This window comes from Zootoca vivipara, chromosome 11 (genome assembly GCF_963506605.1).
Source record: "Zootoca vivipara chromosome 11, rZooViv1.1, whole genome shotgun sequence".
In the NCBI taxonomy this organism is placed as follows: Eukaryota; Metazoa; Chordata; class Lepidosauria; order Squamata; family Lacertidae; genus Zootoca; species Zootoca vivipara.
The window spans coordinates 63,734,105-63,748,565 of NC_083286.1; the positions used below are offsets into that span (position 1 = coordinate 63,734,105).

The 14,461-nt window shown below is 54.4% G+C and overlaps 1 protein-coding gene across 2 annotated transcripts; it reads left to right on the forward strand.

The window, feature by feature from the left end:
* The first annotated feature begins 5,547 nt into the window (after positions 1-5,547).
* On the forward strand, positions 5,548-14,288 carry FAM221B (family with sequence similarity 221 member B). 2 transcript variants are annotated; one of them, XM_035100905.2, is made up of 6 exons: positions 5,548-6,166; positions 7,103-7,246; positions 10,049-10,159; positions 11,087-11,290; positions 12,339-12,458; positions 13,138-14,288. In XM_035100905.2, the coding sequence occupies exons 1-6, from the start codon at positions 5,662-5,664 to the stop codon at positions 13,338-13,340; spliced, it is 1,287 nt and encodes a 428-aa protein (XP_034956796.1). In that variant the 5' UTR covers positions 5,548-5,661; the 3' UTR covers positions 13,341-14,288. The 2 variants fall into 2 exon arrangements, with proteins under 2 accessions (XP_034956796.1, XP_060136413.1); XM_060280430.1 differs by having other exon boundaries at positions 13,300-14,288.
* Positions 14,289-14,461: the final 173 nt, after the last annotated feature.

Genomic DNA, 14,461 nt, shown 5'->3' on the forward strand with positions numbered 1-14,461 from the left:
CGCTGACTGGGTCGCTACCCCAAAACAGAGTGTCCTGCCCAAGCAGAGAATGAACGCTGAACGCTAAAGGGGGGTGGGAATTGTTGGCCCGGCCCTCACAAAACAGCTTGACTGATCCACGCAAGACAATTGCAGGGGAATATGTGGAGCTTGAGGCACAGACAACCCCCCTCCACACACGTCGCTTCCGCGCTTTCGCTTCCCTGCTTCCAGCTCAGCGTGAGGCTCCTGAATTCCCAGATTCGCGGGGATGACTTAAGCAGCTGCACAGCCCCACCTGGGTGTAAACCCCCCCCCAAGGGAGCATTGCCTCACTTCGCCTTTTCTGCCGGCTGAGCCACCGGCAGCTGCAGAGACCTGGCAGGGTGGAGCGGGGTCCAGAGACAGCCCTGGCTGGTGCTGTTGAACACGCGACTGGCCATGGCACGCGCGCGGAGCTCCTCTGTGCATTGTTTCTTCCCGTGCGCGCTCGCCACGCTTCCGATAGAAACACGCACGGGAACAAAAGTAACTCGTGAAGCATCCTTTGGGTACCATCCTGCTCAAGGAGCCGAAAGGGGTCTTCTTGAAGATCTCTTGCTGAGCTTGGATACTCTCTGTGTTTGGAAGGAGAGCAAAACAAGAGCCTGCAGGCTCAAGAGCCCATCTAGTCCACCTTCCTGTTCTCACAGCCAGATTCCTGCGGGAAACCCACAAGCAGGATCCCAGCACAAGATCCCTCTCCCCTCCTCTGGTTTCCAGCAACTGGCATTCAGAAGCATTCATAGCTGTTGTGGGAACAGTCCTCTTCTCCATGAATTTATCTAATCCTCTTTGAAAGCTGTTTAGGTTGTTGGCTAGCCTTGCTTTCTGTGGGAGTGAGTGAGTCCCATGTTTAACTATGTGCTGCATGAAAAAGTACTTTTTTTAATTTCTCCTGAATCTTCCAACATTCAACTGCATTGAGTTCTAGTGTTATGAAAGAGGAAGAAACACTTTTCTCTATCCATTTTTCTCCATAGATTCACAGAATTGTAGAGTTGGAAGGGACCCCAAGGGTCATCTAGTCCAACCCCCTCTGATTAAAAACCACCAATGAAAGAGAGTCCACAACCTCTTAAGGTGTCCTCCCAGTTTGGTGTCATCTGCAAATTGGATGAGCATCCCCTCAATTCCTTCATCTAAGTCATTCATAAAGACGTTGAACAACAACAGGCCCAGGACAGAACCCTGCAGCACCCCCCTTGTCACTTTTCCCCAGGGTGACAAGGAACCATTAATGAGCACTTTGGTTTCCGTCAGTCAACAAGTCACAAATCCACCTAACAGTTCGTTCAACCCACATTTTACCGGCTTCTCTGCAAGAATATCATGGGGAAGTTTGTCAAAAGCCTCACTGAAATCAAGATACACTACATGCACAGCATTCCCCTGATCCACTAAACTTGTAACTATAAAAACAATAGATTCTTTTGACATGACTTGTTTTTGAGAAACTCATGCTGGGTCTTAGTAATCACACCATCCTTCTCTAAGTGCTCACAGGCTGACTGTCAAATGATCTAGTTACAGGTAGGTAGCCGTGTTGGTCTGAGTCGAAACAAAATAAAAAAATTCCTTCAGTAGCACCTTAAAGACCAACTAAGTTTTTATTTGGTATACCAAAATAAAAACTTAGTTGGTCTTTAAGGTGCTACTGAAGGAATTTTTTTTGGTCAAATGATCTGTTCTAGGATCTTTCTATTGAATGGATTTTATAGGTAAGAGGATATATTTTACAATTTATCCTCCCTATTACTCACATGTGTGAGCAGAAAGTTTAAAGTAACCAGTTTTGCGTTTAGAAGTCATATGTGTAGTTAGCAGAGTTTAAAACAACATCCCTTGCAGCATTAAAGTGGAATATTTGGGACTAGGCTGTGTAACCTTATTTTTATTCATTTATCAGGCTGTGGCAACAGACTTTATTTTTCCATGTTCCTTCTTAATAAAAGAATTACACAACAGACAGTAAATCAAGCATTAAAATAGTATTTATTCACATAAAGTATTGCACTCAATTCCAGCAGTCAGTAACAGAAACAAGGCAGGCAGATTCTACTTATAGATTACGAAATGCTTAGTTCAGTTCAAGAATGGAGTCTCTGGCTGGAGCCGAGACCAGACAGACGTCCATCTGTCTCAGAAGTATTTTGGCAAAGGGAATGAGTTGTGAGGCAGGGGAAAGTAGAAAGGATTACACACACACACACACACACACCCATCTGCCATAATACCCAAGGGAAGGGAAGTCACACAGTGCCTATTCTGGTAATCATGAATTCTGTGAGACTTAACCCCTTCATAGCCTTATTTAGCAAACAGGCATTTGTTATTTGGGATGCAAATTCCCACTCTTTCCTGCGCATAATTTTATAAACTCCTATCGTATCACCCCTGTTACTCACCTTTTATCTAAACTAAAAAGTCCCAAATGTTTCAACCTTTCTCCATAGGAGAGTCTCACCTTCCTCTTGAATATTTCGGTTGCCCTTTTCTGAACCCTTTCCAACTCTAGTTGAGGCAACCAGAACTGTACACAGTACTGCAAATGTGGCTGCCCCGTAGATTTGTCCAATGGCATGATATTGGCTGCTTTATTTTCCATTCCTTACCTAATGCTCCCTTGCATGGAATTTGCCTTTTTCGTGGCTAATGCACACTGGACCGACATCTTCATCAACCTAGGATGGCAAGATCATCACTTGCACTTCAGAGCCCAGGAGGGTGGAGATGAAATTAAGATTTTCTCTCCTTCATGCATCACTATGTAGTATGTAGCATGCATGCCGCAGTGGTATCTTGGTTCTCAAGCTTAATCCGTTCCCAGAATCCGTTCAACTCCCAAAACCGTTCAAAACCAAGGCATGGCTTCTGATTGGCTGCAGGAGCTTCCTGCACTCGAGCAGAAGCCACGTCAGATGTTCGGCTTCCGAAAAATGTTCGCAAACTGGAACACTTAGAATCATAGAATCGTAGAGTTGGGAGAGACCACAAGGGCCATCCAGTCCAACCCCCTGCCAAGCAGGAAACACCATCAAAGCATTCTTGACATATGGCTGTCAAGCCTCTGCTTAAAGACCTCCAAAGGAGGAGACTCCACCACACTCCTTGGCAGCAAATTCCACTGCCAAACAGCTCTTACTGTCAGGAAGTTCTTCCTAATGTTTAGGTGGAATCTTCTTTCTTGTAGTTTGAATCCATTGCTCCGTGTCCGCTTCTCTGGAGCAGCAGAAAACAACCTTTCTCCCTCCTCTATGTGACATCCTTTTATATATTTGAACTGCAGACCCTCCTGGGCAGACGCAGAGTCATCTGAGGAAACTCATGCACAGATGCTCAGATGCGGGTAGCTCATGCACAACCCCTGGATGGTCGAGATGGCGAGGAAGCCCAGATCCTGCATGTGTCCCAGCAAAGAAGAGGAGGCATGGATGGTCCTGCACCCACCGAGAGAGGGGCACCCCCGGCACCCCCTTGCTCTGGTGCAGGCACCCTTGGAAGCCAGCTGGCTGCTGTGGCAATAAACAAGGCTTCTGTCGCCATGGCAATGCTCCCTCCCTCCCTCCCACCCTGCGGCCAATGGGGTGAGAGTTCCCTGGCTACAGCTGGCCTGGTCTGGCCTGCCCTGTGAAAAGCCCAGCAGAGGTAGGAGAGCTGCAACGCCTGGCCACCAAGCAGCAGTCCTGCTCCCCACCAACCCAGCGCCCCCCACGACGGAATGACCAGCCTGTCTTGACACACCCTGTGCCCACCCACCCCCGGCACGGGGTCTTCTTTGGGATGGCCCTTTCACAGCCCTTGTATCTGTTTAGCAGGCCTTAGCATGACTCAGTCCCCAAATACCTGGAGGTCTGCTTCCTTCGCTACAGACCCTCTGTAGGGCAGAGAGGGCCTTTCAGAGGCTCTGGGTGGGTGTGGCCCAGGAGTCGCCTTCTCTGTGGTGGCTCCTAATCTGTGGAACTCCCTCCCCAGAGAGGTGTGTCTGGCACCTTCATTATAAGACGCACCTCCTTACCCTGCCCTCTGCCACTTGTTGTGTATTTTCAGGACCCGGCTCATTTCTACAATTTTAGGTTGTTTTAATATTGTGTCTCAGACCTGGGGCCTTAGGGTGAATTGTGGGTAATAATAATAATAATAATAATAATTTATTACAGTATTTATACCCCGCCCATTTGGCTGAGTTTCCCCAGCCACTCTGGCCGCCTCCCAATCGAGTATTAAAAACAATACAGCATTAAATATTAAAAACATCCCTAAACAATATTCATAATCACAAGAGGCAGTGTGGTGTAGTGGTTAGTGTTTGACCAGGACCTGGGAGAGCAAGACTGACATTCTCACTCAGCCATGTAGCTCACTGGGTAACCTTGGGCCAGGCACTCAGTCTCAGCCCATCCTACCTCGCAGGGTTGCTGTGGATAAAAGAGAGGTGAGGAGAACCATATTCCACCCCACCTGGACTCCTTGGAGGAAAGGTGGGCTATACATGAAATAGATGAAATAAATGAAATAAGACTAGTTCAGTGGCAGAGCACATCCTGTGTTAAACTATGGGACTCCCTCCATGAGGAGGCAGCGATGACCACTAACTTGGATGTCTTTGAAAGAGGAGTAGGCAAAACCATAGAGGACAGGGGGGTATCAATGGCTACTAGCCAGGATGGCAATGCTCTACTCCAGAGGTTTTGAGTCCACGGCTCACTTGACCAACTACATTTTTTCCTGTGCCCTCCCCCCTGTGGGGCCCAGTGATGCCCCCCCCCCTTGCCTGCAGAGCTGGCAGCCTCTCACCCTTTTCCCAAACACACTCCCTTGTGGAGTGGTCCCTCAGCCTCCTCTCCTCTCCCCTCTCCTCTGGGCAGCCGCTGCTGCCACCCCTGGTCTCTGAGCTGCCCCCTGCCCCACAGAGAGGTCCCTCCCCGAGCCACCATTTGCCTGTGGGGCTTATAGCCAGGGCTCCTGCAATAAACAGCTGTGCAATAAACAGCATGGCAAGGGTGCCATGGCACACTGGTTGAAAAACACTGCTCTATGCAGTTGGAGACAGCAGTTCTCCTGGAACCCACCGGCGGAGAGCGCTGCTCTTTTGCTCGGACCCCGCTTGCAAGCTTCCCATGGGGCAGCCACTGAAAGAATGGGGTGCTGCTGGACTGGAAGCAGCTACTGGCCTGATCCAGCAGGCTCTTCTGATGTTCTGATCCTGCTGTGTAAGCAGAAGGTCCCAGGGTTGAACCGCAGCACCTCCAGCTAAAATGGCCTTCCATACTGAGGCTGCTGCCATTAAGACCACTGCTGCCATTAAGAGAGCGAGGAGGGCTGTTTCCGGTCAGAACCAAGGAGGCCCATCTAAGTGGCCTTCAAGGTCTCCCCTGCCTGGCTGTGTCCCTCTGGGCGTGAGATGCCTGGGCTCATTCCGCCTCTGCCCTCTCTGCCCTGGCAACTTCTTCTCCCTGCCTTTTTTGGCCATTCTCCAGCTGCTCCTTCCTTCCTGTTTGGTCTCCAGCACTGTTGCCTAGTGACGCACAACGCCGCCCCCCCTTCCCTTCCCTTCCCTTCCTGGCTGCACCCTGGGAATCCAGGTCAGCCCAGCCCCTGCCCTGCTTTCACCAGCCCTGTTTGCATCCCAGAAGAGCCAGCATGGAAGAGGAACCTATTGAAGATGTGCCCATGGGACCCTCAGAGGAAGAGCAACAGCAGGGAGGTGCTCAGAGGACCTCCTCCACCGCCCTGGAGGTGGAAGAGGAGATTATCCTGCCTGCTTCCACTTCCTTAGATAACGAAGACGAAGAAACCGTCTTGCCCGTGTCCACATCCCTGGAAGGGGAAGAAGGTGGCAAGGAGACGTCCCTCCCGCCTTCAGAGTGGGAGACCTCCGAGTCGCTGTTCCCGCAGGAGCAGAGCCCCAGCAATGAGGGGTCTTCTTCCCAGCCTCTGGAGAGCTCTGAGCCCTCTTCTTCCTTGGCCTCCTCACCTTCTTCCTCGCCCGTTCCCTGGAGCAGGCAGAGGGACAGCGTGCTGCAACCCCTGGAGGAAGTGGAGGACACGGAGGAGACAACGGCAGAGCTCAGCAGCATCCTTCCCAAGAGGAGCTTGGAGAAGAAAGCCAAGAAGAAGGGCGCCATGGTCAAGAAGGGAGCTCTGAGTAGGTTACGCGGGATCCGACCCACAGGGGAGGGGGAGTCTTGGGGAAGACTTTGGCTTGGCTGTGCCCAGGAGGAGGGGGAGGGGAGGCTTCCTGTGGCTTGCAGGACACCTGGCTCCTGGAAGCTCTGCAGGCAGGACAGGGATTCACACCATCATAGAATGGTAGAATTGGAAGGGATCCCCAACGAAGGAATCTCAGCTTGATCATACATGACAGGTGGTCAGCCAGCCTGTGCTTAGTGCTTAAAAACCTCCAAGGGAGGGAGACCGTTCCACTGTCAAACAGCTCTTACTGCCAGAATTCGACCGTGTTACAATGTTCCTTAGTGCAGCGTTTCTCAACCACTGTTCCGCGGCACACTAGTGTGCCGCGAGACGCTGGCTGGTGTGCCGCGACGTGTGGCGACGAGAAGGGCAATTTGCATTGTCACGTGCCTGGCGGCCACCAATACACAACACTGACCCGCCGGAAAGCAATATTTGGCAAGTGTTTCTTACAGTCATAATTATAATATAGGGCGGCACAGAGTTAAATTTTTTAACTTTTTTAATGGTGGTGTGCCTCGTGATTTTTTTCACGGAACAAGTGTGCCGTGGCCCAAAAAAGGTTGAGAAACACTGCCTTAGTGAGTCATGCAAACTGCTGTTCCAAATAATGTTGTTGTTGTTGTTGTTGTTGTTGTTGTTTTGTAGAGCAGGGGCACAGGGGGTGAGTTTGTGGAACCAAAGCAGCGGGGCCCTGAAAAAGTTTGGGAACCACTGATTTAAATCGTACCTATTTAGCCTTTCTGAAGCGCTGAAGTGAACTGAGCAGATCACGAAGCACAAACTCTTGTTGGGCTGGGCGTGCGAGTTTATGAGTAAGTAGCAACCAGTCCGTCAGAAGCCATTCCTCTTCTAATCCTGATGGGCCGGATCCTGTCTCTCTTCCCAGACTACACAGTGAGGCCTGTGGTGCCAGCTGAGAAGGCAGAGCTGATATCCGTGGCCAAAGCGATGCACCGGGAGAACTTTGGCAAGAACGTCAAGGAGCTCTTCCACCTGGAGAAGGAGGCAGCCCTGAAGTCCATCGAGACAGGTGGGGGGAGCCTGCAGGCCAGGCCGATGCTCCAACCTGTAAAGGGTGTGTGAGTATGCACAGGCACGTGTGCAAAGTCCTGCTTTTAGGCCAACAATATGCAGGGTGGGACCCACCTGCCTTGGCAGCAGCACATGAGGAAAGCAACTCCCCATCAATGCCAATTGCAAGCTGAACATGAGGGAGCATGTTGGACGCGGGCGGCACTGTGGTCTAAACTACTGAGCCTCTTGGGCTCACCGATTGGAAGGTTGGCGGTTCAAATCCGCACAATGGAGTGAGCTCCCGTCACTCTGTCTCAGCTTCTGCCAACCTAGCAATTCAAAAGCACACCAGTGCAAGTAGATAAATAGGTACCACTGCGGCAGGAAGGTAAACAGCATTTCCATGCACTCTGGCTTCCATCATGGTGTCAGAAGCAGTTTAATCCCGCTGGCCACACGATCCAGAAAGCTGTCTGTGGACAAACGCTGGCTCCTTCGGCCTGAAAAGCGAGATGCGCGCCACAACGCCGTAGTTGCCTTTGACGGGACTTAACCACCCAGGGGTCCTTTACCTTTTACCTTCCTGAGGCAGCAGTGTGACACAGCTGCAAAAAAGGCTAGTGCAGTTTCAGGCTGCATTAATAGAACCGTAAATCTCCAAATCAGGAGAAGAATTAGTTCCATTTTCTTCTGAGCTAGTCAGGCCTCACCTGAAACCCCCGTACGGTTCTGGAACAGCTTCAGAGGTTGAGGGCTCCAGGGGAATGGAGAGCTAGTCCTGTGCGGACAGGTCAGAGGAACTGGAAGAGAAAAAGAGGGGTGGAGGACAGGAGAGCCTTCTTCTTCTTCTTCTTCTTCTTCTTCTTCTTCTTCTTCTTCTTCTTCTTCTTCTTCTTCTTCTTCTTCTTCTTCCTCTTCCTCTTCCTCTTCCTCTTCCTCTTCCTCTTCCTCTTCCTCTTCCTCTTCTTCCAAGGCCTGATGGGATCTCACGGCACAGAAGGGGGCCACTGTGACTGGTTCTTTGCTGCCTGTGAGGGCAAATGAGGCAACCGGTTGCCAGTGGAGCCAGTGGGCTTTCCCAGGGGCGTAGAAAGTGGGGGGGTGCAGGGGGCGGGCCACACTGGGTGCCACTCTTGGGGGTGTGTGACAAGATGGACCCTGCCTCTCCCCAGCTGTAGAGCGAGCGGCACATGTGCAGTCCGTAGGGGATGCCGCTCATGCGGCAGCCCATACAGTCGCCGTGCAAGCGGCAGCCCTTACGGACGCCTGTGTGGCATTCCATACGGACTGTGGATGTGCCGCTCTACAGCTGGGGGGAGGCAGGGGCCATCTTGTCACCCCCCAAGAGTGGCACCCTGTGTGGCCTGTGCGGGATGCTGCACATACACACACCTTACAGGCTGCCCCACCCCGGGTGCCAGAGAGGGTTCCTCCGCCTCTGGGCTTTCCCATCATGGGAACGCCTTGAGCAGAGGCTAAATGCCCACCTGCTGGCGATTCTCACAAGATCCCCTTCGCCCTGACTCTGAGTCCCCCTTGCTGCTCGAGGATGAGCTGGGACAACAGACAGCCTCCCCAAACTCCACTTCCAAGAGTTCCTTCCTGGTGGGGCGCCATGGCCCTAGATTATTTCTGCCATTGGGTGTCCTGGAAGCCCAGCATTTGGGGGCTGAAGAACCCTCTTTCCTCTCTCCCCAGGTAAGACATGAGAGGACCATAGATGCCAACTGCGCTGTGCCAGCAGGGAGATGTCAGGCTCCCCACAGTGTTCTGCCACCCCCAAACCATACTGGCCAAGGAGGTAATCCCCATTCCCAGCCGTGGGGTTATGAACAGGGGAAGCGGCTGGATCCTGCTCATGTCTGTGATCGGCTGTGGCTCTCCAGGGTCTTGGGCAGAGAGAGGGGGGCTTTTCCCAGCCTCCCAACCCAAATCCAGTGAGGTGGCGGGGGCAGGGGCAGAACCCATGAGTTGTGCTCTGGCCCTGAGCTACGGACCTACCCCTCAAAGCTTCCTCAGGCAAGCAGCACCCCCCTGCCCAAAGTCTGTTTGAGTTTAGAATGGAGGGCACATCTTGGCATGGGGTGCCCCTCTGTCTCCCAGCCCAGATACGAATGATGGCGGCGGCAGCAGCAGCAGCCCTCTCCCATGGGGTCAGGATGCTGCCAAGGAGGCCTTTGGGCTCTCTAGAAGAAGCAGGCAGGAGTAGATGGGCCTGTGGCTTTTATGCGCTTACAAGATGCCTTTAAAGGGTTCTGGGCAGTTCTTGAGCCTTCAACTGCTACAGTCCTTCCCACAGGGGTTAGGCTCAGCCTGGTGGTATGGAGGGGGTCAGGCCCAGAGCCCAGGTATCAGGGAAGGAGTGCAGGGAAAAGCTCCTCACCTGTGCCACTTTGGGAGCGTCTTCTCTGAGGGTGGCAGCTTTGGAATCACCCACCTGTTTAGGCAAGGCATTTGCAGGGCCTTCCCCCTTCCCCGCTCTCACTGCTCCCTGGCGGCTGTGCAGCAAAAATGACCTCTTTTGATAACTTGGAGAAGCACAGGGAGATGCCTTCTATGGAGTCAGGCCATTAGTTCATCTAGCTCCATATTGCCCACCCTGACTGGCAGCACTGGCTCTCCAGAGCTTCAGGCCGGGGTCTCTCCCTTTCCTACCCCCCAAGCTGCAGCCCTTCACCTAGCGGTGGAGCTAAGGCCAGGAAAAGGTGGAGGGCTTACGCAGGGTGGGATGGGCACAGGGAGGTGCCAGGCTTTGGTGGGCATGGGTGGGCTCGGCTCCCCTGCCTCCCGTCTGCCTGAATAGCCCCCTCTCCCGCAGGCCTGTATATTGGCTGGCGCTGCCCTGAGTACCTGTGGGACTGTTTCCGCGTGGGCGACGAGTCCAAGTGTTTCTGTGGGCATTTGCTGAAGCAGCACCAGGTCTATGTAGGTAAGTCATGGGGGGGGGCGAGCTAAGGAGCTGGCAGTCAAGTCCTTGGTCCTGTCTGAGAGAGGGCAGAGGGAATTGCGGGCATCAGAACCAAGGACAATTCTGAGCCCCGCAGTGGAAGTCCCCCCCCCCCCGCGCGCTCTTGGTTTGTCCACAGCCCTTGATGTGCAGAGGTGTCCTGCTTCTGTCCCTGGAGGTTCCACTTAGCTCTCATGGCAAATAGTTCCTGTTCGATGTGCCCTCTGTGAATGCCTCGAGTGATAATGATGGCACTCAGGTGGCAAATGCAGTCATTCTCTCACAAAGAAATGCTCCGTGGCTGGTTCAATTGTGGAATCCTCCAGGAGTTTTCAATTCTTGGGTCCCCAGAATCAGCGGCGGAGGAAGCCGCTCAGGTGCCTGGGGTGGCACACCCAGGGGTGGGGCAAGCTGCCCATAGGGGCAGGGCACACCGCGGGGCCTCTAGAGTCCACCTGCCTCCTCCCACTCAGCCGCCCTATGGACCGTTTGGGCAGCATGGAGCCTGTGCGCGCCCAAGCCACTGCGTCTCTTCCAGGAGAGACGCATGGATTGGACTCGCTGCAGGCCCCGTGGAGAGTGCTGCCTGGCATTTTGTCACCACCCTCACTGGTGACACCCGGGGCGCCCCACCCCACTGCACCCCCCTTCCTCCCCCCCCCCCGCCCAGAATGAGAAGGGAATGGGGACACCATGTGGAGTGACCCCACCCCCAAACTCACATGTTCAGCTCCACAGGGTAGAGCATCTGTCTCTTGCCACAACTCGTCTCTGAGCGGCTCCTGCCTTTGCTTTCGATCCCCCCCAAGGACTTCCCCAGCCCCTCCTTGGGCTCCTGCTGCCCCCCCGCCCCACCCTTCCCCTGCCCGCCACTCCTTCTGACCAGCTCGCTGCCGCTCCTTCCTTCAGACAGGCGGGCAACCGTGCCCTGCACCCTGCAGGGGTGCAAATGCCAAGCCTTCATGTTCGTCCCTTCCCGCCCAGAGGAGGTGGGTGAATTCTGGCTGCGGAGGAGAACCGGCTTCGACCCAGCGGCCTGGCGGGCCAAATGCCGCTGCAAGCACACCCACGAGGAGCACACGCCCAACGGAGCCCGTGGCTGCAGTGCCCGAGGTGGGTGTGGGGTGGGGCCCCCTTCCTCACTCGTGTCCCTGGGGTGCAAGGAAGGGGAAAGGGTGCCAGGCATTGGACTAGGGTTGGACTAGATGATCCTGGGGGCAACCTTCCAATTCAACAATTCTGTGATTCAGGTAGTGGGGTGGGGTGGGCCGTTTTGTGAGGTGGGGCAAGTTGGTTCCACCATGCCAGTGAATCTTCATTTCTCTCTGTGCCTAAGCCCATATCCTTGAGGGTCTCTTGGCTGCTCCTGTAAGAAACAGGATTTCAGGAGAATCAGAACCTGAATTTCCATTTGTTCCCATTCAGATTTAAAGAGCAGTTTTCATGGAGAAAGGGCTGGGGCAAAAAGAAAAGGGTGCTCAGACACAGCACTTTAAATTGTAGACCTGTGCCTAGAGAGTGTGGGGCAAAAGCTTCGTGTGGGTGAGCCCCCTGGTTTTACAGAAATCGCTTGTTGCCTTGCACTCTGAACACCACTTGTTCTTGCTGTGGGGGGGACACAGTTTACAAACCCTTGAAATAACTCCCTCCCAAGGGGCCTCTTTGGGGTCCCACTTTTCCTTAGGATGTCCCTATTTTGATCGGAGAAATGTTGGAGGGTATGGGGTTATCTGACTCCGAGCCGCCGGAAGGCATTTAAAAAATGTTTAATGTTTTTATATATGTTGGAAGCTGCCCAGAGTGGCTGAGGGAACCCAGTAAGATGTGTTGGGGTTTAAAGAGTAAAATTATTATGATGCAATGGGATGTCCCTATTTTCATCAGGGAAATGTTGGAGGGCCCTCGAGGAGGGCCACTTCACCCCTTTCAGCCACTGCAGGGGCCTGATCACCCTCTCTATATTGCATAGACCTACCAGATCCTCCCCTGCCTGGAAATGGGTGGCCCAAGTGGGCCTCTCCCCCCGTTTCTTCTTGGTTCCTGCCTTGCTGGAAGCTGCTTAACGTGCTATTCAGGGATGTGTTGCAGAGATGCCCCACCCACCCCAGGCTGGCACCCCCACGCCCCAAGCACTGATGCCCCCCCTCTCTCCGCCCTCTAGGCTGCTCCTGCATGGCTTTCACCTCCAACTTCTTGTGCGCTGCCTGTGACCGGCGCTGGGAGGAGCACGAGACTTTCTTTGAGTCGGAGGAGACACGGCGCAAGGGGGGCCGGCCGTGCGGTACGGGCAGGAGGGGAGCAAGGGAGGGGGGAGGGAGGGGGGAGGGAGGGGGCACTGTGGGGGCCACATTTCCCCCTGCCTATCCTTCTGGTGCCCACAACTGAAGCTAGCCAGTTTCCCTTCCACGGGGCTCTGCTCCAGCGGAAGCTCGTGAAGCACTGAGGGCAGCCCCACATAGAGCGCATTGCAGTAGCCTGGCCTTGAGGTTGCAAAGACATAGATTAACACACTCTGCCACTCTCTTTCCTTGGGTACGTTACTCCATAAGCCAAGCCAGACCTGTGTGCTCTGAATCTGCCTTCTGGGATTATGGAGGTCACCCAAACTTTTCACAAAACCGCTGCCAGCCTTGCCGTGGAGCCTCTGAACTCTGCATGAGAGCTGGGATTCTTGTATTGCAGGGGGTTGGGCTGGATGACCCTTTGGGGTCCCAATTCTATGAACAAAGTAGCGTCCATGATCCAGACCCAGAGGCCTCCCTAATTTTCATCCCTGCAGTTATCCTCATGTCCAAATTCAGATTCTACAACCATCTGGGAATTCCCCCCCCCCACAATATTCTGGTTTCAAAGCCTCCCCGATCCTTTCCAGAGAGCCAGCCTTTGGCTGCTCTGTCCTACTGACTTCCTCCTGCCCCCCATGCCAGGCTGCGTCCCACACCTGCCTCTCTTTCCCCCAGGAGAAGCCTATCTGCCTTTTGCCGAGATGCCCGAACTGCGTGATGCCGTCCTGACGGGGCGCTCCGAGGACAGCTCTGCCTACGAAGCCCTGCAGGGCCAGGGGGCCTTCCCGGCCCTGCCTGCCCCCTCTGGCTCACGCGCTCTGCCTCTTCCCCCCTCAGGGCCCCGGAGGATAGTGGAGAAGGACCACAAGAAGGCCTGAGGGTGGCCGGCGGACGGGACCCACCCCCAGCGAGAGGCAATAAAGAGAGGCTGCTCTGGCCTGCGGCGTCCGGGCGTCTCTTCTGGGCCCCTGTGGGATGCAGGGAGGGCTCTGGGGAGAATCCAGGGCCAGAGGGAGCTCTGGGGCAGGAGAGGGGTGACCCTTCTCCCCAGGGGAGTCGGGATGGAATTCCTCTACGTAAGAACACCAGGATAGCTGGCTGGATCATCTAGTCCTGTTCTCACAGGGGCCAAATACTCCAAAGAACCTAGGGATCTGGATAGACTGCCTCTGGCCCTGGAGGTTCCGTAGGAACATGAGAAGAGCTTGGCCAAAGCGTCCTGTTCTCACAGGGGCCAGCCAGGGGCCACAAGGGGAAACCCTCAAGCAGACCTGAGATCAGCTGCAATTCTCCTGGGACTCAGAAGCAACACTGCCTCCAGCTGCAGAGGTAGAGCGCAGCCCTTGTGGCTAGCAGCCCTCGATAGCCCTCCCCTCCACCAGTTTCCAAGTGGCCATCATGGCCTCCTGTGGGTGGGAGTTCCACAGATTAATAATGTCCTGTGTGAAGGACTTCATTCGCACAATGAGGCTCCCGCAGTAGCTGCCTCGCAGGGAGAATCTGGGCCGCTTTTTCTGAGCCAGCTCCCAGCTGGGGCTTCCGTGGCAGTCTTTGAGAGGGGTCTTCCCTGCCACGTCTGGGTCAGCGGGCAGATGGGCTAGGGCAGGGCCCCCCAAAATGAGCCAGGGGGTGCCACCTTGCAGGCCAGTGGGTGGGTCCAGCACCTTTTTTTCTAGAAAAAAGCTGAGGTTGTTACAGGAAGGGCTTGTTTTGGCCCTGGCCCCAACCTCCCCATTGCGCTTGCAGGGGGCTGGACTCGATGACCCTCAGGGTCCCTTCCCATTTTGAGATTCCTCAACGTCAGGCGGCTTCCCTCCTGCCCGTCCTCTTGGGGTGGGTGGGGGGGGTGGAGTTGGCAGTACTGGGCGCTGGTATCTGCAGAGAAAAAGCACGGCATGGGCCTTTCCTCCCCCTTTCTCACTAGCTGCTAGCCAGAGAGTTGGATGGAGAGCTGAGCCGGAAGCCGGAGACACAGAGACCTGCTATGCTCTGTGCTGCG

Coding starts and splice junctions, on each gene's coding strand:
- FAM221B (XM_035100905.2), top strand. CDS start 5,662: ATGGAAGAGGAACCTATTGAAGATGTGCCCATGGGACCCTCAGAGGAA. Junction 6,167..7,102: donor GGTCAAGAAGGGAGCTCTGA/GTAGGTTACGCG, acceptor CTCTCTTCCCAG/ACTACACAGTGAGGCCTGTG. Junction 12,459..13,137: donor CAAGGGGGGCCGGCCGTGCG/GTACGGGCAGGA, acceptor TCTTTCCCCCAG/GAGAAGCCTATCTGCCTTTT.